Source organism: Beta vulgaris, chromosome 3, assembly GCF_026745355.1.
Source record: "Beta vulgaris subsp. vulgaris cultivar EL10 chromosome 3, EL10.2, whole genome shotgun sequence".
In the NCBI taxonomy this organism is placed as follows: domain Eukaryota; kingdom Viridiplantae; phylum Streptophyta; class Magnoliopsida; order Caryophyllales; family Amaranthaceae; genus Beta; species Beta vulgaris.
Window position 1 is genome coordinate 50,743,607 of NC_079204.1, and position 22,047 is coordinate 50,765,653.

General features: G+C 36.8%; 2 protein-coding genes across 2 annotated transcripts; both read right to left on the reverse strand.

Moving 5' to 3' along the window:
* Positions 1–603: 603 nt before the first annotated feature.
* On the reverse strand, positions 604–6,928 carry LOC104889354 (magnesium-chelatase subunit ChlH, chloroplastic). Its single transcript, XM_010674548.4, has 5 exons — positions 5,340–6,928; positions 4,619–4,701; positions 2,212–4,014; positions 1,278–1,754; positions 604–1,191 (listed from the first exon to the last, which is right to left on the reverse strand). Exons 1-5 carry the CDS (start codon positions 6,748–6,750, stop codon positions 814–816), a joined length of 4,152 nt encoding a protein of 1,383 aa, XP_010672850.2. The 5' UTR covers positions 6,751–6,928; the 3' UTR covers positions 604–813.
* Positions 6,929–10,680: 3,752 nt separating this feature from the next.
* LOC130590655 (uncharacterized) lies at positions 10,681–20,839 on the reverse strand. The gene is made up of 8 exons (XM_057393152.1): positions 20,509–20,839; positions 20,321–20,370; positions 19,645–19,714; positions 19,435–19,540; positions 17,933–17,999; positions 17,774–17,849; positions 12,384–12,682; positions 10,681–11,103 (listed from the first exon to the last, which is right to left on the reverse strand). The coding sequence occupies exons 1-8, from the start codon at positions 20,678–20,680 to the stop codon at positions 11,020–11,022; spliced, it is 924 nt and encodes a 307-aa protein (XP_057249135.1). The 5' UTR covers positions 20,681–20,839; the 3' UTR covers positions 10,681–11,019.
* Between the last annotated feature and the right edge of the window lie 1,208 nt (positions 20,840–22,047).

Sequence of the window (22,047 nt, forward strand, 5' to 3'; positions counted from 1 at the left end):
AAATAGGTCCCCGCTTGCAAATATTGAAGAGTTGGAGCTAATAGCTTGGTTGTTGGAGTAAAAAAAAGTTGTTGCTTGGAGAAGTAAGTAGCTCCATAAAGCTACTTGTTTTGTTCTAATCTTTGTGGACGCTACTTCCACTTTTCACTTTCCACTCTCACTATTCATTTCAATGTATGAATGCAATTGTTTAATATGGTGATGACATGTGGGACCTACAAAAACTACAAGTGGTTGTAGTTTTCCGTTGAGAGAGGTTGTAGATTAGGAATGTTGTAGTTTGAAAATCTAATATGACACACAAAGCTATAAGTGGTTGTAACTTGATGTTGTAGTTGCTCTAAGGTATTCAACTCATTTAAATGAGTGATTGATTCGACATAACTTATTTATTAAATTGTTGGGCTAAAGTTGAACTTTCAAACATGAATCCGACACGACAACCCATTACTTGCTAAACTGATGTCAGTATTATTGTGTATCTTGTAGTAATAGTTTAGAGTTGCTTTTAGTACTTTCATTCTTCAGTAAATGATTAATAAGGTCAATTCATCATTTACCTGTGACGTCGACCTGACCCTTTTGCCAACTCTCAAGTCTTAATGCAGTAGAAGAGACATTGCCCCATTCATTATTCAAGTAAAAAGATTTGATACATCCTCAAATTTACAAGGATAATTCAGAATTGAATATCAAGAAAAGATCTACAGTGAAGCTTGTATAGAGTTTTAATTGCCAAAGGACAATTTATGGATCACTATGAATACAACAATGTTTTTTCTGGAATATTCACAGAGGCTTATTTTACATAATTTACCTATCAATCCCTTCAATCTTGTCTTCAACTTCAGAATACAATTGCCTCAGTTTCTCAATGTTATCCTCTGAAGTTTCCCAGTAACCCCTTCCATTGGCCTCTAAGAAGGTCTGTAACAACTTTCTGAAAGAGTTGGGGTTGGTGTTCATTAGCTTCTTCAGCATCTCCTCGTCTTTGATGAATGTTGTGTTGGCCTCTTCATATACCCAGTTGTCCACTTGGCCTGAGGTTGCACTCCATCCAACAGTGTTTGTAAGCCGCTTCTCAATTTCACGCACTCCCTCATAGCCAGTAGACAGCATTCCTTCGTACCACTTGGGGTTCAACAGCTTTGTTCGTGCATCTAGACGAACAGTCTCAGATAGAGTACGTACCTGCAGAAGAATTATTTTACAAACCATGTCAGTCGACTTAGTATTTTTCATTTACATGTAGCCACATAGTGTGACATTAAGCTCACCTGTGCGTTGGCTGTAGTAGTGTCAGCAATGTAAGCGCTTGGCTTCTTCCCATCTTTCCTGAGTCCCTGAACCAAATTTGTGGGGTCTGAATCAAAGTAGTGGCTGACATCAGTCAGAGAGATCTCTGACGAGTCAAGATTCTGGAAAGTAGCATCAGCAGTCGCAAGAGCCATCTCAAACACCTGCCGCTTCTCAAGCATGCCAGCACCCGGTGCATCAGAGTCAAAGGCAAATGACTTTCGGCTCAAGTACATGTCTTGTAGCTGCTTCTCATCATTCCATGAGGAATTCTCAACTGCGAGGTTGATGTTTGAGGAGTAAGAGCCTGAGGCATTAGAAAACACCCTTGTTGCAGCCTCTCTAATATCAACACCAAGTGTTTTGGCTTGCTCCAGTGCATGCTTTCTCACAAAATTCATCTCTTCTGGTTCATCAAGCTCAGCCACCATCTTAATTGCCCGATCAAGAAGATTCATCTGATATAAGGCAGCAAAATATATCAGAACAGTATGACTAGAACTAGATATACAGGAAATCAGAGTCTTAATAGAATTTAGTCAGTACTCAGTAGTCACTGCTACTTGTCGGAGTTCCTTATTAGAAGATTATGACTAGAATTGGTGCACAGTATTAAACTATGGCTCTCACGTCTTAAAAAGTTTAATATCTTCTTCGCATACTATTCATTCGTTTGGAAAGGCGATTTCAGGAAAATTTTATCCTACAAAGTTTTGCATTTGACCTAGTATTATAGCCTTTAAAAACTCTATCTTCATACAAATTTCAGTCCCTTTCAGGAACAGAAAAATATCTAAACAAATTGACAGACCATCTAATTTTAGCAATTTAGATGTACTTATGTGAGTCCAAATAATAAAATTTGACACAATCATGTGCAATATATTGTTTATGTGAATTCGAAATCAGTCTTACCTGGTTTATGAACAGGTCTCTGAAGACACCTGAGCAGTTAACAACGACATCAACTCTAGGCCTTCCAAGCTCTTCAAGACTGACAGGTTCAACGCGATTGACTCTCCCAAAGGTATCAGAAATAGGTCTCACCCCAATCATCCACAGAACTTGACCAAGTGACTCTCCGTAAGTCTTGATGTTATCAGTTCCCCACAATACAAGTGCAACTGTTTCAGGATAATTTCCTCCATTATCAGCCTTCTGACGCTCAAGCAGCCTTTCAACAACCACCTTTGCGCTCTGCATGGCTGCAGTTGTAGGAATGGCTTGTGGGTCCAAAGCATGAATGTTTTTCCCAGTAGGTAACACTTTCGGGTTCCTGATTGGGTCACCACCTGGACCTGGCTCAACAAATCTTCCTTCAAGAGCTTGTTTCAAACTTCCCAACTCATTATCAGCCACAATAAGCTTCAAACAATCCCCGAGGAATCCAAAGAGTACCCTAAGTTTCTCCCTATCAGCTCTGTAAAACTTAGTGTTTGACAAGTACTGAATCCATGGTTCATTTATTCCAAAGCCAAGGATTGAAGTCAATTTGTCATTGACATTCACAACTTGACCCTTGTCATTAGTTGTTCTTTCTACAAATGCAGAGACAGCTCCTCGCGATGTCTCCGTTATTTGCTTTAGCAACTCGACATCTTTCAAAACTCCCTTGTCACTTCCTCTATAGATATCTTCTATGTCTCTTCCAACAGTTTCAGCTAGTATATTAGGGAGGCAGGTAATTCCTTCCTCAGGACGGTCCAAAGCAGCAATGTTGACCAACGTTGCCACAGCTTCCAAGGCTGTAGGAGGCTCACCAATTATATGAAGCCCACAAGGCAAAAGCCGAGACTCAATCTCCATAATCTTTGAGTAGACTTTTCCAACCACGAGATCCCTTTCTTTCGCAGAGATCTCAACGCCTTCCTCAGGGAGATCCACATCTTTGTCAAGATTGCATTGTTTAGCAGTACTGATGATGGAACTCACAATTTGTTGGCCCCGGCCTGTATCTTTGAGGGATTGGTAAGAGGATATGAGCTCGCTCAGCTGTTTGAGCCCCTTGTAAAGTCCTGCATTTTCTGCCGGAGGAGTCAGATAGCTGATAGTATTTGCATAGCTACGACGTTTAGCTATTGTCGCTTCTGATGGGTTGTTAGCTGCATAGTAGTACACATTGGGGATGTTCCCAATGAGACTGTCAGGGAAACAAGCATCACTCATTCCCACTTGTTTTCCCGGCATGAATTCAAGGGAACCGTGAGTTCCAAAGTGAAGAACAGCATCAGCTCCAAATATTTTCTCAACGAATGAGTAATATGCAGCAAATCCGTGATGTGGGCTAGCAGATTTAGAGAAAAGTAGCCTCATAGGATCTCCCTCATAACCAAATGTAGGCTGAACTCCGATGAAGACATTTCCATACTGTTTTCCATAGACCAAGAGATTCTCTCCGTCAGAGTTCAGATTGCCTGGTGCTTTTCCCCAGTTTTCTTCCAAAAGTGATGCATAAGGAGTTATGTTCTGATACTCCTTAACACTCATTTTGTATGCGACGTTTAAAGTCGGGCTGTTGAATTGAGCCTCTTTGTCATGAATTACATCTTCAATCAAGGCTTCAGCACTCTCTGGGAGACCTTCAACAGTGTAACCATCCTTTTTGAGGTCTTCTAGGACAGCAAAAATGGAGGCAAACACATTAAGGTATGCAGCAGTTCCAACATTTCCCTTGTCTGGAGGGAAGCTGAAGACTGTAATGGCTAGCTTCTTCTCAGCCTGCAGACATTTATATAATCAGTTATCATTCCTGGCTAAGCAATTTCTTTGTGACAGGTGAATATCAAGATACTGCTACCACAAGAATCATATAACAATTAAAAGAACAGAAAAAGAACAATGTACAAGTACAGGAGAGCACCCTAGGGAGCTAGTCTCAGAAGCTACCAACGAAAGCTCGGAAAATTTATTGATACTGCTAGATGTGAAACAGGCATTTTAATCTTCAAGACAGGAACTTCGACAGTGCAAGCGAGTGACAACAAAAGCATAAAAATGGATGATTACTAGAAGTGTTAAGAGTGGCTGCTCCTTGGCATTTGACAGCAAGGTCAAGGTTATTAGACACATTAAGGTATGACAAGAAGTATGCAGTAACAAACGCTTAATACTGGCATTCGTACAATTAAGACTGACTAATGTTGAAACATCTTTTTGAGTTTGAGCTATACGATCGTGTTGATATTCATATACAATCAATACATATATTAAAATTACTATAGGATATGCAGCTTATTATGTGAACATATAATGCATGAATTCTGAAGTAAGAGCTAATTAGTCTAAAAACATTGGAGAAATGAATAGTTGGTACTCAAAATACCTTTGTTTTCCTCTTCAAGTCCGCCCACTTAATTGCTCTGGTGCAAAGTTGATCCACTCTCTTGTGAAGAGCATGTGATTTTCCTGGAAAATGCATGGATTATGATCAGCTCCAGAAGAATATTTTTTTTATAACACAACTTTCCCATGTAATCATTACAAGTAGATAAAGAAACGAATTCCAGGATATTCAGACAAACAGAAAGGCAAGATATATAGAATGTGCAAAACATCTCATGTTACAAGAATTAACTTCACATCCCACCCAGAATTCGGATATCACAATGCCAATGCCATATTTCAATTAAACATCATCAAACCAATTTTCGACAAAAGGAAAGTTTTAGACAGCTTCTTGTCTACCTCAAAGATAGGAGAGGCTCAAACAAGAAGGTAACCTAGAATATGATTAACAATATTTTTTCAACTAAAATTTACCAAAGCCTCCATAGTGCTCCCTCTCATGTTTTTTTGCACATTTTATACTGAATTATGCACATTTTTTCAACTAAATTATGCATTTTGCTCATTGAGCAAAGTATGTTACATATTTGCAAAACATGTGCTCTCAGGAACACCTAAGAATTTGCAAAATTTCACATCCCAAAACGAATTAATCCACATATTTGCATTGCCAAAGTATATATGTCAAAACAAAGAACATATACTAATTTACTCACAATACTAAAAAAAACATTTAAAAAATAAAAAGAAAAATATACCTGTTCTGGGATCACGGCCAGCAAAAACAATAGGTTCCATGCCACCATCAAGCTCAGGAAGAGCAACCTGCAAAGCCACCTGGATAGGGTGCAAACCCAAGGTACTATTTAACCACTCTTCAGTAGTCTGAAACACCAAGGGCACTGCAACAATGTAAGGCACATTAAGCTTCATCAAGGCCTCAACAGCCCTTGGGTGATCCTGCCTTGCTGGGCCCCCAACAAGAGCAAATCCTGTGAGTGACACCACAGAGTTCACCATAGGCTGCTTGGTGATAGGATCAATGAAAAACTTCTCCACGGGGCCTGAAAAATCGAGCCCACCAGCGAAAATTGGGATCACTTTAGCCCCTCTTGCCTCCAACTCCATAATGACAGCAACATAGTGAGACTCATCACCAGTAACAATATGACTTCTCTGAAGAACTAAACCAATTACTGGTGCATTTGAACTCTTAAGCTTTGGACTTGCATCCCTCCTAGTCCCATACCAATTCAAATACTCCTTAACATCATCATACATACAAGGAGCTAAAGGATGCCAAACCCCACTATCCAAGAACAAAACGGGGTCCGAATACTCGATTTTTGTCCCTTTCAATGCAGGAACATAAGACCCAGATATCATTTTCACAAAATTAACCAAATTATCAGGTGATCCACCAAGCCAAAACTGCAAACTAAGGATATAAAGCCTAGCATCTTGAGCTTTATCACTAGGCAAGTATTTCAACACCTTAGGCAATGTTCTAACTAACTTAAGCATACTATCAGCAAAACCAGCACCTTGTTTTTTTCTCTTAAAAAGCTGGAAAAATGGACTCTTTGATTGTCCAAGTTGTGACATACTAAAAGAACCCAATTTGTTAAGTCTCATTACCTCAGGCATTGAAGGGAAAACTAGAACTGCATCCATCCTATCTCTCTCCTTCTCCACAGCATTCTTCACCTTAATTGCAAGCTCCTCCACAAAGATCAAAGAACCAATAAAAATGTTGGCATCCTCAAGATCCTTACAGAAATCTTGGTACGTTTTCGCGTCACGAAGCTCTTCAACTAAGTAACCCACAACTTCATAATTTGCAACATCAGAAGTTTTGTTGAGGGTTTGAACTGCAGCTGAAAGTGATGATTGGTATTGAGCTTCTAAAACTACATACACAATTTTTACAGTGGGTAAGTTTTGCTTATTCTCTGGGACAATTCGTCGAACTTCTGGTGAAGTTTGAGTGAAAAGCCCATTTCCAGCCACAACACATTTTATTTTACCATTTCTTGCTGATCTTAAGTTGAATTGGGTGGATTTTTTGGGTAGAAAAGAGTGGAGAATATACTGTTTTTGAGAAATTGAAGAAACAAGGTCAGTTTTTGTTGTTGGTAAGGTAAATGCTGATGATACAATGGAAGACATTTTTGCTACCTCTGTTCTTCAACACTAAAAAGATGTGATTTTTGGAGCAAAAATGCAAAAACCAAATTCTGGGTATTGTTCTTTGTTACCAAAATTGAAATGGGTTTGATTTTTTTTTTGCTTCTTCTTTTCTCCCTCTCTTGAATTTTGGAGGGGAAGTTGCTTAAGGTTCTGAAAAACAGAGCAGAGAATCAAGGTGATATTGAGCAGAGTTTTTGTAACAATTTCTGTTACTTTTCAGTTAATAGGTGTAGAAGAAGACACGTGGCTTTACCAAGTGGAAACAAATTTATTAGAGGTTGAGCTTTGTTTGGCTGAGGAGGAGAGAGAAAGTGAGTGAGTGAAGAGAGTGAGACTGTACTTTGGCAGTTTATCTTAATGAGAGCTTTGATGATGAAATTTCTTAGCTTCCTATTGGTTGATGTGGATTTCCCAGAGGTGCCAAGTGGGATGATGAGAGGATGAAAGTGTGACAAATTGTGCATTGTAAGATTAGATTTTTATTCTAGAAAGAGGGTAATGAAAATGGGGTTCTTTTTGATTGTACAGATTTTGTGTAATTTGTGTTTGTGTCTCTCTGTGAAAGAGAAGTGATATTTTTTTAGAGACTCAAATGGGACCAAGTATACTTGTTACTAGCCAGTTGATGGTGATATAGTACACCTTCCTTGAAGAATTGCCTTATTGAGTACGTGTCTAGCACAAGAACTACTAATTTAAGCCTTTGAGGCATAGCTAGTGGTAAAAGTTGATCCAAATAACCAAACTCCAAGATAGCCAAGTACATGTTGATGTTGTGGGTTTTAACTTTTAACTTAAATTGTAAATAGATTGACAATTTGACATGAATAACTTGTTTACTTAAATAGTTAGGTTATACTTCTTCCATTTCATATTACTCGCTACATTTTTCAATTCACGAATTCTTAGACAATTTTTGGAAAAGAGAGAGGTAGAAAGTGAAAAGAAAAGGGACCCATGTGAGAGGAGAGAGATAGAGATAACTTATTTCCCAAAAAGGAAGTGTAGCAATTAGCAAGTAATGTGAAACTTCCTATAATGAAAAGTGTAGCGAGTATTATGAAACAGAGGAAGTACTTGATATTTTTATCTGATGATTACTTGCTTTGACTCGTTTAGCTGATTTATTCAAAATATTACTTTCTCCGTTTTTTTTACTCGCTACACTTTGACTTTTACGCTTGTCGATGCATTATTTTGACTATTAATATCTTTAATTGTATATTAGAGTCAAGTATAAAAATTGATTTTATGAAAATATACATTGGGACGAATCCAACAACATATTACATTATAACATTTGATTTTATCAGATTGTAAATAATGTATGGTCATGAATAGTGGAATTTTCAAAGTGTAGCGAATAGAAACGAATGAAGTATATTGGTAAATGATTACAAAAAAATAGGTGTAAAAGGATTTCTTCAATGTAGAGAAGCATTATTCCAAAGTAGTATACTTTTTAAGTTTCTATATGGTGAATTTGTTTATTTAGTTTGTTTCAAAATAACAATAATAAAACTAATTGATTGAGTGGGCTATATGGTCAAGTAATTTTATAAATAGGTTAGGTTTTGTTCGTTATCGTTCTTTGTTTTCAATTTTTAGTTTTTATAAAAACTAAAATATGGAAACAAGCTAGTGTAGTTTTCAGTTTTCTATTGTCAGTTTTCAATCAATAGTAAGGCTTTTTTGAGAAAAATTTCAAATCTCAGAGGCATATAAGGAATTTCCGAAACGAGTGGGATATTGAGAATTACGTCAATTAGGAATACTTGGAAAAAATTCTCAAAACAAATTGGTATGACAATGTTGAAAATTCTATTGTACTCCTGGGAGCACGGGCCATGCACCTAGTAAATTTGTTCCATTTCCTATAAATAAATGTTCTATTTTAACAAATGTTCATTTTAAGCATATTTTTCAGCAAAAAAATATGTTCTAGTTTTCGTAAAAATTGTTCTATTTTCAATAAACAAATGTTCTATTTCAACAAATGTTCGTTTTAAGCTTATTTTTTAGCAAAAATTTATGTTCTATATTTTGTGAATCCGTTTTATTTTCGATAAGAAATGTTCAATTTTAAAAAATATTTTTTAAAAAACTTATTTTCCACCAAAAAATATGCTCTATTTTCACTGAGAATATGTTCTACATTTGATAAGCATATGTTCTATTTAAGTAATTGAATTCTAGTAATGTTCCACTTTAACAAAAAATGTTCACTTTCGTATTTGGATTATGGTAATGTTCCACTTCAACAGTGAAATGTTCTTTTTCATAAATGAATTCTTGTAATGTTCTATTTCAACAATAAAATGTACATTTTCGTAAATGAATTTTGTAATGTTCCACTTCAACAGTAAAATGTTCGTTTTCGTATTCGTAAATGTTCGTTTTCGTATTCATAAATGTTCGTTTTCGTATTCGTAAATATTCTATTTTGTATTGTGGGAGCACAGTTCTCATTGTGCTCCCGGGAGCACAATGCACGCATTATGACAATGTAACCAAGTTGTGAGTCAAGTGAGAGGAAGCTCCCACACTCATATTACCAATTGTCACGAGATTTGCCAAAATCATAGCATTCCCAAGTTCGATGGGGATTCAAAAGACAACCATGGTGGAGAACCAAGGGATTGTTGCGTCATTGAGATATTGAGCCTTGCATCAATCATGGACAAGGAGGCGTGGCCTATGTGTTTGGCACCATGAATAGGCAGCCAAAGGATGAGGCGAGTGGAGGTCCAAGAGTCAATATAGGGCTTGGGTTGGATGTTAATGTAACACCACACTGACATCCAAGACCACTACGCCAATTACTTTCCAAGCATCCTCGTTCATGACTGTCGTGCCTCGATTGTTTGGCTATCGCATAAGGTGATTTGTTATTGGTGCTGTATCAATGAGTTGTTGAGGCTAGAAGGCCCTTGAGATGAAACAAATGCAAGTGTACAAGGTGCTTGTTAGTTCTTGCGATAGTTCTCATTAAATGTTAGCATGGATCTTGCCTTATAGAATGATGGTAGGGAATCTGATTGGTGTGTTATAGTGCTGACTAAGTGATATTCAAGGTTGAGGTTGGCTATGAATTGAAGCATCATTTTTCCGAAACAGGATGTCCTACGTTAGCCAATTGATATGACATTACTTATATTTTTGGCTAAAAAGAAGAAGCAACTGGAATATCATCAAAATATAGTGAAGTGAATTTCCAAGTACATCGTCCGGGATTTCTTACTGTGATTGCAAATATCCTAAAGGCGGTTTCATATTTATTATGCGCTCCATCTAACTTAAGGATAGTTAGGAAAGACCGGAAGATATGATGCCATAAATCCATTAGTTCACAGCTCCATCGAGATACTTAAATAATACTTCATCGACGTCTCAAGCATGAGGAGATACTGGATTGATGCGATCTCGCAAATTGTAAGCACAAGGATGAACTTGAGATAATGTCTACCCAATGAGTATAGAACATTTTTCAATATCTAAGGTAAGAGGGATGAACTTGAGGCATGTCTTTAACTACAAGAGCGGGGTGGAAACGGGAAAATAGTGCAGGGAGCCAGGACGGGTTTAAATTGAGATTTTTATGTTATTGTTTCCCCACAGCCCAGAGGAAGGGTCAAAAAGAGAGCAGATATTAATGCATGGGATGGCCTGGGTACAATTAGGAGAAGAAAATTTTGTAGAAGCAAAATAAATTGATCTAGGTGTGATATCATGTAAGATATAATGTAATACATAGCGTATACAGTCCTATACATAGTGTCGTATACGGTTTGGACACAATATTTACAGTATATTAAGATTAACAATATCTTGAGTCATCTTTACATATTATCTATCACATAATTTCACAAAAAGGCTTTTATCAATAATGTGGAGTCAGAGAACACCAAGAAAGAAACAGATAATCTGTTGCTTTAACTCTGCAAGTCCAAATTCGCAACGAATGCAGCAAGTATAAGAGGAAAGAGCTTGAATATCACTTGAACAATGAATGCCATGGAACAAACCCTAGATAATGTGATATGCTAAAGCAAAACTGGCATTAATTAACCTCGTAGACTATGAACAAGCAAAATGTGATCACCTTACTCGTGTTAAATACCCTGTGGACAACCTTGAAAAATTCCTAGAAAGCCAAGTGTTTTTCTCTTCCAAAAAGCACCCCAAAACAATATGGAGTAAAATGTACAATTTTAGCTACGCTACCTACTAACAACCGTCAACCGATATCTAATCTACCTCCATGTCAGCGATGGCTTCTTTTAGGATTAGCTGGAGTTCCTGTACTCTCTGCCTTGTTAATGCAACACAATCCTGCAGTCATAGTAGCAATGTTAGCCATCAGCACAATCATGCTGTGTTTCGACTGTTTGAGAGAAAGATTTTTACCAAGTGGGAACTACAAGTAAGGCGAACTTCGATTATCTTAATAGCCTCAATCTCACAGGAGTACAATAAACTTTCTAGCAGATCCTTAACATCCATACCACATAGACTGGATACTAGGGAAGCAATAAGGAGAAGATTAATTCTTGAACCCCTCACTCCCTAGCACCAATCTAGAGTTGGCAAAAGTTGAACCAACCAAACATGAATTGAACATTTGAACCCGAATGCAAGGGGTTTACATTGTACTCTTAAACCCATATATATAATTGGGGTGACACATATAACCCGCTTAATAGGGTTGAAATTTCCAGCCCAAATATAACCTGCCTTAACCCCTTTTAGAAAGGGGGAAAGACAAAAAAAAAAATATGTTTGTAAATGTGAAGATTGGTCAATATCACATTAGAAATTCTAAAGATGAGCCATAATTATTTTACCAAAAAGGAACTCAAAACATACATAATACCCAGCTTGTTTTTTATAGTTCTACACAAATATATAGATACCTGTTCAATCAAAATATAATGATTAATCTGTTAAGAAGGTTATAACTCGTTTATGTGAATAGATTGAATTCGGGTTGAGTATTTTCAAAATATTTATTATTGACACAAACAAGATCCAGGCCACCCTGATTGCCAACTCAAACCACCACTAAGCCATAGCGACGACTCTCCGACAATTCAGGCTTTGTTCTTCTCCACCTTATGAAAATAAGTTTCAGGAGGAACCAGTTCAAAAATGTTTCAGTGAGTAAAAATACAGGTTACCCTAGTTCAACTCATAACTAAATAAGATGTGATAAGTCTTACTTAATTCAAATTATTTCAAATAAGCGTTCTTCTAGCAAAATGAACAAAACCTTACTCAGGAGTATTCTTTTCTTTCAAAGTTCTCAGAAAAACTGAAGATTTCAGAAAGATCATTAGATAACTACTTTAACTTGAACTATGGTACCAAAATATCAGAAATCCAAAAGAAGTTAACGCGTTATGCTACTCACTAGACGTCCACGTTCAGGAAGATCAACAAAGTTCACATGCAGCTAACTGCTGCACACGTGTTTATTTAGTGGCAAAAGTGTATGTTCAGAACCAGAGGTCGCAGGAGGATCCTGCTCTTTTATAATCCCCAACTTATGTAGTAAAGCAAGGGAGAGTAAAGTAGTTAATAAGAAAACTATCAGGCGGAGGAAATAAACTTGCCTGGATCACAGAAGTGTAGGCCATAACAGGTCCACCAGGCTTGTATAATGAGACAAGTTGACCAGATGAATTCAAAACCACAGTCACTGAAGTTTCTATGATGGACTCTTCTTCTGCAGTGGGGTCAGCTACTATATATTTCTTGTGAAGAACGCAGGTAAGCGAGAATGGAATGTTGCTCAAAGTAAGTTTTCTTCTCTCTTTATTGACAGGTTCTTTCCTTGACTTCCCTTCTTCCTCCTCCTCTGATACAATAAACACTCTTCCTTCATCATTCAAGGACACAACTGGGATACGCACTGCAACTCAAGAACAAGTTGTGTGACAAAGATGCAAGTTACACACAATTAAATTCTATCGCATCAGCAAAAACCTCACTCTTACTCAAGCCAAACATTCTAAACCATATATACATATCCAAGATACTAACATGGAGCACAAGCATTAACTAAAAATTTATTTCAAACAATACAAGCATTTAGGACGGATTTGGCTCAAAATTATTGGAATGGAATAATATGAGAATGAGAACCCTATGCTTTTGGATTGGTATATTATTACTTTCTCTTGGCTGTTTGGTTCATTCAAAGTACAAATCTAGAACCATTACTAAGGGGAGCCATAAGAATCTCAATCCATTGGGGTGGTGGGCTTGAGATTCAAGGGAATTAAGGGGGAAATGGGAAAGTTATGGATATGAGGTTCCTTACCCAAGTTACCCCAACCAAACAATTTTTTCATTCTTAATGGTACCAGATCCCTTCCATTCCAAAACCTTCAACTGAAATTTATTTTAGACCAAGAACCTCTTAATCTCAGTGGCAAATTCAAACTGGTTACTTTGGGATACAAGGAGTATCATTTATATGGCAGCAATAGCCAGACCGTAAGTGAACGAGATTAAGAGAGACATTCAAAAGAGCAACATAGCTGTTCAATTCCCACTAGATACAGAACTAGCTGCATTATGAAGGTCAAGGAAACAGTGTTCTTACTGCTTCATTGGCTCCAAAAATAGAGTATATTAATTTTCATCATCAAAGCCTTCTTGGCAGATCATGCTCTCTACTTGCAAGCTACCTCCATAAATGCATCATCAAACAAGAGAAATTATTTTTCTTCCCTTGCTTGTGTTAGTGAACGAGAAGCAGTATTAGGAGAATAACATAACAACTAAATAATGTAGCATACCCTTACTAATAGCTTGGAAGAAACATCACTCTTGAATTTCAAGCACTTGTATCTAAATTTATTTTATAGGTCATAAATCACATTCCTCATAAGAAAGATTATGTTACTAGCCTACTAGGTATAAAAGAAGGGCTACTATGACCAAAGAATACCATGGCCTGGATCTTATTTATCATGCATTATCCACAAAATCATAATTAGACTAGTACTGCACATCTATGTTACTCTGACACGGATACGGGTGTCGTATCCAAGTAGGGATAGGAGGATCCGACACCCTACTCCATAAATTTGGCCGATACTTCGACAAGGTCAAGAGAGTGTCTTGACCAATATTATAGACACGTCTATCATTGGAAGTGTCGGGAAAAATTTCCCGACACCTTATGTTGATAAAAAAAAAAAATTAAATTGTAATAACTAATATATTTAAAATATTATGAAATTAAAAAAAAAAGATTTGATTTAATAACTAAATTGTTATTAAAAGGGTTGAAAAGTCAAAATTTAGATAAAAAAAAGGAGTGAAAAAAGCTAACAAGTACACAAAAAGAGAAAGGAGAAAGCTGTCACCTTTTGCTTTTTTTAAAAGACAAAAAAAAGAGTACAGCTGTCAAAAAGTGTACTCCATCTCCTATTCTGTAAAAATATAGTATAGTACACTTAGGTCACGAGTTAAGTGTCTAGGAGGGTACTGAACTTTGATGAAAGTATCAGTTAAGGTACTGAACTTTCAAATGTACCAGTTAAGGTACTGAACTTTGGTTTGTACCGTTAACATCCCCAAAAATAAAAATAAAATGTGACATGGCATTAATTAAAAAGAAAAAGCTGACATAACATTAATTATAAAAATTCCAAACTCTTTTCTCTCTCCTCTGATTCATCACCTTCTTTTCTCTCTCCTCTTATTCCTCAACCTCTGTTTACTTTTTACTACTCAAACTTTAGTTTAACATTAATTCTCACCATCAATTTTTGTTCTTTTCATAATTTCATGTCTTTATTGTAACAAGTTGTTTACGTCAAGGAGTACTCTGATTATGGAAATTCATATTAACCCTATTAATTTCTTTGTAGCAAAATATTTAATTAGTAATTTCCCCCCTTATTAGAAGTTACAAGTAATTCAAGAATGTGAATTTAGTCCTAAATATATGAGATTTTCAAGGGTAGGTAAAGATTATGAGAATTTGTTAGCTGGGTTTTTGATGTTGATTATCTCAAGAAAACTGATTCAAGTCATATAAAATGTGTGGCTTTTATGCTAATTACTACCTTTTAATTAGATTTTTATTAACTTTCTATGTTTAGGAAATTTACTTATTGGGTTTATTATAATTCTTAAATTGTGTCATCTTATGTTATCCATTTGTTATGCATCACACTTAATATATACTTACTAGAAGTATATGAATTTCCATATGGGTGTAGCATCCAATTTGCTTTTTGCTACCCTTTTCAGAAAAAGCTAGTATCTTTGAGATTAATATAGAGAATTACCTTGACTTTTCTGTAGGACACCATTTCAAGAATTGCTTTTTAATCATACAATTTACAGATCTTGAGCTTAGTAGTATAGATTAACCAGGGTTTGGGAGAAATGCCTACTAAAGCCGGAATTGTGGAAGATCCATTCAAAGATGAAGGAGGGGCTAAGCCTCAAAACATGTTGTTTGGACAGCCCTGGTGGCGTGGTCTGAGTAACAATGGTGTCTCTCCTACTTCAGCTTCGAATGACTCTTCCGCTCGATCATCTAGTGGGGAAACAGTAAATGGTTCTGCCTTGGCTGGCAATTTTTCAGTGCCCTTGAATGGGATACAGGACGCCGGTGGTAATGCTGGTAATATGAGATTGATGGTGAGAATTAATGTTAAACTAAAGTTTGAGTAGTAAAAAGTAAACAGAGGTTGAGGAATAAGAGGAGAGAGAAAAGAAGGTGATGAATCAGAGGAGAGAGAAAAGAGTTTGGAATTTTTATAATTAATGTTATGTCAGCTTTTTCTTTTTAATTAATGTCATGTCACATTTTATTTTTATTTTTGGGGATGTTAACGGTACAAACCAAAGTTCAGTACTTAACAGACATCCATTTTGAGTACCTTAACTGGTACATTTGAAAGTTCAGTACCTTAACTGATACTTTCATCAAAGTTCAGTACCCTCCTAGACACTTAACTCCTTAGGTCACCTACAGCAACAAATAAAAACCACGCATCATCTTCTACAGCAAGAAGGACTTCTCCTTTCATGGCAGAAATCTCCAGCACATGCGAAGAAGCACGAAACGCAAAGGATGAGTTGCCGGAGATGGCGGTCGACGACGGTGGGTGACTTAGTTTCTCGGTTCAGGTTAGAGAGTTCGAAAATTTTGAGAAAAAAACCCTAGATCTTTCTCACTTTTTTCTCACTTTGCCAAATGAGTGTCCGATAGGCGACACTTTTCCGATACATGTATCGACGCCCATTTCCAGGCATGTCGCGCATCGTGTCGAGTTGATACGCGACACGCGGGGTGCAAGAGGGTGTCGGAGTAACGTAGCTGCACATCGAGGAGCAATTAGCTCCATCCACATGAAAGCTGTCACTTTCTATCAGTTCTGCAGCACTAAATTGACAAGAAAACAGGCTTCGATACGTATAAATCCAGCCTGCTGTGATCCTTTATCGCAGCCTGCCATCATGCTTTTCACCAAGTCTGCTAAGACATCCTTATGTCAGTCTTGGCATCTTGGCTGAAGCCCAAAAACCCCATAAGGCCCTAACAAAGACCACCTTATAATCCAAGAGAAAGAACTCGAAGAACTAAGAACAAGAAGGTGACTCGGTGACACTTCATCAACAGCACCTGCATGCTAGACGAAAATCCAGCAAGCAAAGAAAGTACTAACCAAATAGGCAGCTACGTTACTCCGACACCCTCTTGCACCCCGCGTGTCGCGTGTCGACTCGACACAGTGCCCGACACGACACCCGACATGCCTGGAAATGGGGGTCGATACGGGTATCAAAAAAGTGTCGCCTATCGGACAATCATTTGGCAAAAGTGAGAAAAATCTAGGGTTTTTTTCTCAAAATTTTCGAACTCGCTAACCTGAACTCATAAACTAAGTCACCCACCGTCGTCGACCGCCATCTCCGACAACTCCTCCTTCGCATTTCGGGCTTCTTCGCATCTGCCGGGGATTTCTGCCATGAAAGGAGAAGTCCTTCTTGCTGTAGAAGATGATGCGTGGTTTTATTTTTTGTTGTAGGTGACCTAAGTGTATTGTACTATATTTTTACAGAAAAGGAGATGGAGTACACTTTTTGACAGATGTACTCTTTTTTTTTATATAAAAAAAAAAAGGCAAAAGATGACAACTTTCTCCTTTCTCTTTTTGTGTACTTGTTAGCTTTCTTCACTCCTTTTTTTATCTAATCTTTGACTTTTCAAGCCTTTTAATAACAATTTAGTTATTAAATCAAATCTTTTTTAAAAAATTTCTTAATTTTTTAAATATATTAGCTATTACAATTTAACTTTTGTTTATCAACATAAGGTGTCGGGAAATTTTTCCCAACACTTTCAATGATAGACGTGTCTATAATATTGGTCAAGACACTCGGAGTATCAGCCAAATTTATGGAGTAGGGTGTCGGATCCTACGATCCCTACTTGGATACGACACCCGTATCCGTGTCGGAGTAACATAGTAGGGCAGTAACAAAGATTTACTATCAGAATTCAAAAAGAGAAACAATATTCAAACACGGTAGTTTGACCAGTATGAATAAGAGACATCATTACTAATAAGAAGTACGCTCACAATCAGACGGCAATCGACAGCCCAGGACGTGAATAGCTTACAAAGAAAGAGTTAAAACCAAGATTGTCAGCCAAGTCCACAACTCTTAAGGCTATTGAACACAGCGACGATAGCATTCACTCAAAGTGCAGAAGTCACATTTTCGTGGAACTCATGGATCCATGTTAAAAGCTTCGACAAAGCCAAATAGTTTAATGGTTCAACCATATTCTATGTACATTGCAACACAGCACACCCCCCCCCCTTCTCTCTCTCTCTCTCTTTGCAAATTGAACAAACACAAAGAGGCAAACGGGAAATCAACAGTTAATCAATTAGAGAGATAAAGAGCTTATAACAGCAAAAAAAACAAAAGAACACGAGAAAAAATGGTACAATAAACAACTTACAATTAGAAAAAGCAGCAACTGCTGACAGCAAAGCAGCATCAAAAAGAGCACCATCTGCATCCAAACAGCAAATATCCTGGACCAGCAGAAAATTTTCAAAACGACAACATTTGAATCCAGCAAGTATGTACATATTCCAAGACTGGAACATATAGTTACCAGATAGGCCATCCAAGCCGCTTTTCCACTGACCAAGCATAACTCCTTCAAATTTATCATCCCAGCGCTGTGGATCCCACATAGAAAGTATCTCAAAAGTTAAAACTCAAATTAAGGAGCTTCTAATGCTTTTGATATTCCAAAAGCTATTCGTTTCAGATGCACTAAACGTAGAAAACAGGATATTCAAGGAAACACAACTCTAAATTGCTAAAGATCGGGACTGCAAACATTAAGGAAGAATAACATAAACTATTTCACAGTTCAAAGGGCACTTGTAAGTGATTTACTAGCATCGCGGATGGTTCCTCATTCAGATGGAAGGTTATCAATGTCAAATTTAGGCTTTAGGCTACCAACAGGAGAAGATTCATATAAACAAATCACTAAATCAAAAGCAAAATCTTGATTCAGGTAATAGTAAGTTAGTAACACTCTCAGCATTGAGGAAGTCAAACCACAATCTTTTATATGCTATGGATCTCCACACCTCAACAAACTCTGCATATTAGTATATATTATACAAATACATGTATTGTACTGGGAAAAACTTCAAATCAATCCTGCAAATGATGGCAACACCAGCCTTAGATGACAAGGATACATGTCAATGTAACAACTAACAACAACAAGAAACAAAGCGTTGAAAAGGCTACAGGAGAGGGGAGGGGAGGGGAGGGGGAACCCCTTAAAGGAACCAAGACCTCCAAGATCAAACCCTAAACACGAGACCCCGTCCCCATACTTTGAGTAAAATCAACAGTGATATCTCTAATACTAGTATTTGCACTCTTAGCCAGATAAAGTCATCCTAAATGTTTCAAACTAGAGCTCATACACACTCACAGCAAGAACCCCTCTGTTCAACCTGTCATTTGGAACTTTCACCAAACATCATTACTCAACAGGAGATCTTGCAGGAAAAAATTAGATGTTTGCATATTCAGAAGCAACCAAAAAGCCTACATCGCGGGTAACACATATCATGCACTTAATACTATGAGCTCCAAACCTCAACACAAAGGAGAGTCTTGACTAGCAACTGGCAAGGCTCTCCCACACAACTCTATGCCACAAGATTCATCTTTCAACGTATAAGAAGATATGATGAGCTCTCTGCATAATCTATCCCCTAACTATGATGAGAAAAAAACGGCGTCTCAGTCTGCTCCTGACAATCCCAATTCTCAACTAATTCATTCTAGCGTGCAACAAACATTTGCAATTTCATGAGCTAGAGCAAAACCTGACTGGCGAAGTGATTGCTGCCAAGGCAATGGCAAAACACCAATCACTCAGAACAGAGTATGTCTTAGTCACAACTCACCAAGTTACCTATAAATCCGCAAATGCTACATTGTTCCAGGTTAGTAGAAATTCCTGTACTTAAGTGGTTGATAAATATGCCTAATGTGCCATCCAAGTTATTTCAAAGGTTCGGGAGAAGCTTAACAATCGAGTGTACAAAACTAGCAAGCCACAATTAACCGCACTATACTTGCCTTATTATGGTGTCTGCTAATTGCTTTGATATAACTGGCGCTGCATCCGCTGGCCTTCCGGGCCTAACAAGGGGGGAACAAATAGGAGGCATGTGAAACTCAATAGCTGCAGATAAAATAGATAGCAATGTTATAAAGATGATATAGCCATGAAATTAGCACAAAAAATATTTACCACTGAAAAAAAGGGCTAAGATGAATTTAGTTTACCTAGGTTACCCTCATCTGGTGACTCCGTCGAAGGAGTCATGATTTCCAACTTGATCGCAGCTAGCATAGTCTGCAAATAGACATGAATTTGTTTAGACATACACAGGTACAATGAGCCAAAATATACACGGATATAGATATAGCACAACAGAGCATATACCGAGACAAGAAAAATCCAATGCTTATTGGCTTTAATGCACAAACTACACCAAATCATAATCCATGGAAGGATGTCATGTGAAAGTCGAAGAGAAAATTTTGATAACTAAGGAGTGATATTCCAATGCACATCTTTGATCACTACTATCTTCAATTATGTATTACTAAACCAACAAGATCCCGACATGATTCAAGACTATGTCTTTCTTTTTATATATATCAATTACCAAATACGGTCAAGGATTGTGTTTTCTAAATTCAACAACATCAACATTGAACAAGAAGAACAAGGAGATACAACACAAAATAAATAAATACAAAATCAATTAAATCAGAACAGCCTCAATGTTGTATGTGATAGTCTAACAGCGTGACGGCTGTGTATGCAATAATCGAGTCGAATTCAGAAAACTTAACAGCCATGATAATTTTATTGAAACCACAGAGCCACTCCTATTGAACAAAGTAAACATAATTACAACAACAAAAACAGATATTAAGAGTTAGTATAACTTACAGTACACCCAAATTTCACAAGTGAAGAACCATTAGCAGACGAAACAGCCCCTGCACAATTACAATACGAGATAATGCATAACAGCAATTAAAAATCATAATTAAACCTCCAAAAAAAACTTAATTGTCTATAATTTAAAGAACATAATGTGAAAAAATTGATCGAATTAAAAGCAGATAAAAACGAACCAAGTGCTACAGTTGTATCTCGGGCAGAACTAAGTGACCTTGCATCAGGTCGTAAAGACTTGACAAAATGGCGTTCATAGAATTGAACAGGAAATAAGCGCCTAAAAGCGTCAATTTCCATATCAGCTGATAAGTTTTCGGAAGGATTTGACGACGCCATTTCTGTTTGCATGGTGAAGTTGCGGCGACGGTGTTTTAGTGTGTTCGCTGCCGCAAAAATCGCCGGCGAGAGAGGAAGGAGAGAGGCGCGGGGAAGGGGAAATGGGTTGGTTTTGATGTGTGAGTTTTTTTGTTTGTTTGTTTGAGCCCAGCACAAAAGTTTGTGCTAGTTCAGTTCACTAGTAAATGGGTTAGGGTTGAAAAGGGATGACATCTTGTTATTGTTTTATGATGTTTATAGGCTTAGGTCCAGTTCTTTTGGGTTGGGAGAAATTGAACTTTAACTCAACTCAATTGAACTGTTCTAAACTAGCTTTTTATGTACGCGTGCGATGACATTTTTAGGCCTAATTATTACTAAGTAGTAAACAAAAAAAAAATGCAAGTTAGTATTTTAAGTTCATCTCCATTTTGTGAATAAGATTCTTTGAAATACAATCAAATAGTACTCGTTCTACATTTTGTTTTTTCTTTTGGAGTCATTAACTCTTTGCATTGTAGCATTACAATATTACTCCCTTAATTAAACTTATCTCCATTGAACAAAAAAAAAAATTGAGTTCATATTATCTGTTACGTTGAATTTCCAATGCAACAATATTATAATTTGGCTAATTTATACTTTGATCTACACTTGTATTTGAAACCCATATTATAATTTGGCTAATTTATACTTTGATCCACACTTGTATTGAAACCCAAAATTTTGAGTGACGTGTTGTAGCCTGTAGGCACGTCCTTCTAGAATTTTAACAAAAAATATTTCACTACCTTTTCCACTACTTGGCAACATCAGTATAATTCCACTACTTTTGCTATTCATTTTCTCTCTCCTCTCACCACAAATCTACAAACCATATTATCAAGGAACCTAGTTGATCAAACTATACACTATACAATAAGAAAATCAGTCTTTTCAAGTATTAAGCAAAGTAGTAGATCTAATTCATCAAAAATCCATCAGTCGTATCGACCACTTTTGAAACAAACCAACTTCAGTTTTTCCTTGGGTCGATTTTCTAACAAAGAAAGGTAATTTCTTAAATCAACTTCAGTTTTTTCTTGGGTCAATTTTCTATCATCCCAAAATTTAATCCGAAAAGTATGAATCAATTTCAGTTTTTTTTCCCTTGCCTAACATCTAAATTATGATTTCACAAACTTATATTTAAAATTTTCATCAGTCTCATATTTAAAATTATATTTGAGATAAAATTGTAAATTTTCATCACAAATTTGATATTGAATTTTTTTAAAAAAACAAAAATCGTTTCTTTTATCTTGTTTTCTGATTTAACATGAAAATGAATTAAATTTAAATTGTATAAAAGCCCTTTTTTTCCATTTCAAAATTTTACAGTTGTCTTGGTGCTTAATTTC

What these genes read in the sequence shown, in the direction of transcription:
- LOC104889354 (XM_010674548.4), bottom strand. Translation starts at nt 6,750, where the DNA reads ATGTCTTCCATTGTATCATCAGCATTTACCTTACCAACAACAAAAACT. An exon ending in ACTTGAAGAGGAAAACAAAG is followed by an intron (nt 4,015 to 4,618) that starts GTATTTTGAGTA and finishes AAATGTCTGCAG; the next exon opens with GCTGAGAAGAAGCTAGCCAT. An exon ending in GAGACCTGTTCATAAACCAG is followed by an intron (nt 1,755 to 2,211) that starts GTAAGACTGATT and finishes GCCTTATATCAG; the next exon opens with ATGAATCTTCTTGATCGGGC.
- LOC130590655 (XM_057393152.1), bottom strand. Translation starts at nt 20,680, where the DNA reads ATGCAAACAGAAATGGCGTCGTCAAATCCTTCCGAAAACTTATCAGCT. An exon ending in AGATACAACTGTAGCACTTG is followed by an intron (nt 20,371 to 20,508) that starts GTTCGTTTTTAT and finishes GTAATTGTGCAG; the next exon opens with GGGCTGTTTCGTCTGCTAAT. An exon ending in TTGTGAAATTTGGGTGTACT is followed by an intron (nt 19,715 to 20,320) that starts GTAAGTTATACT and finishes GTCTATTTGCAG; the next exon opens with ACTATGCTAGCTGCGATCAA.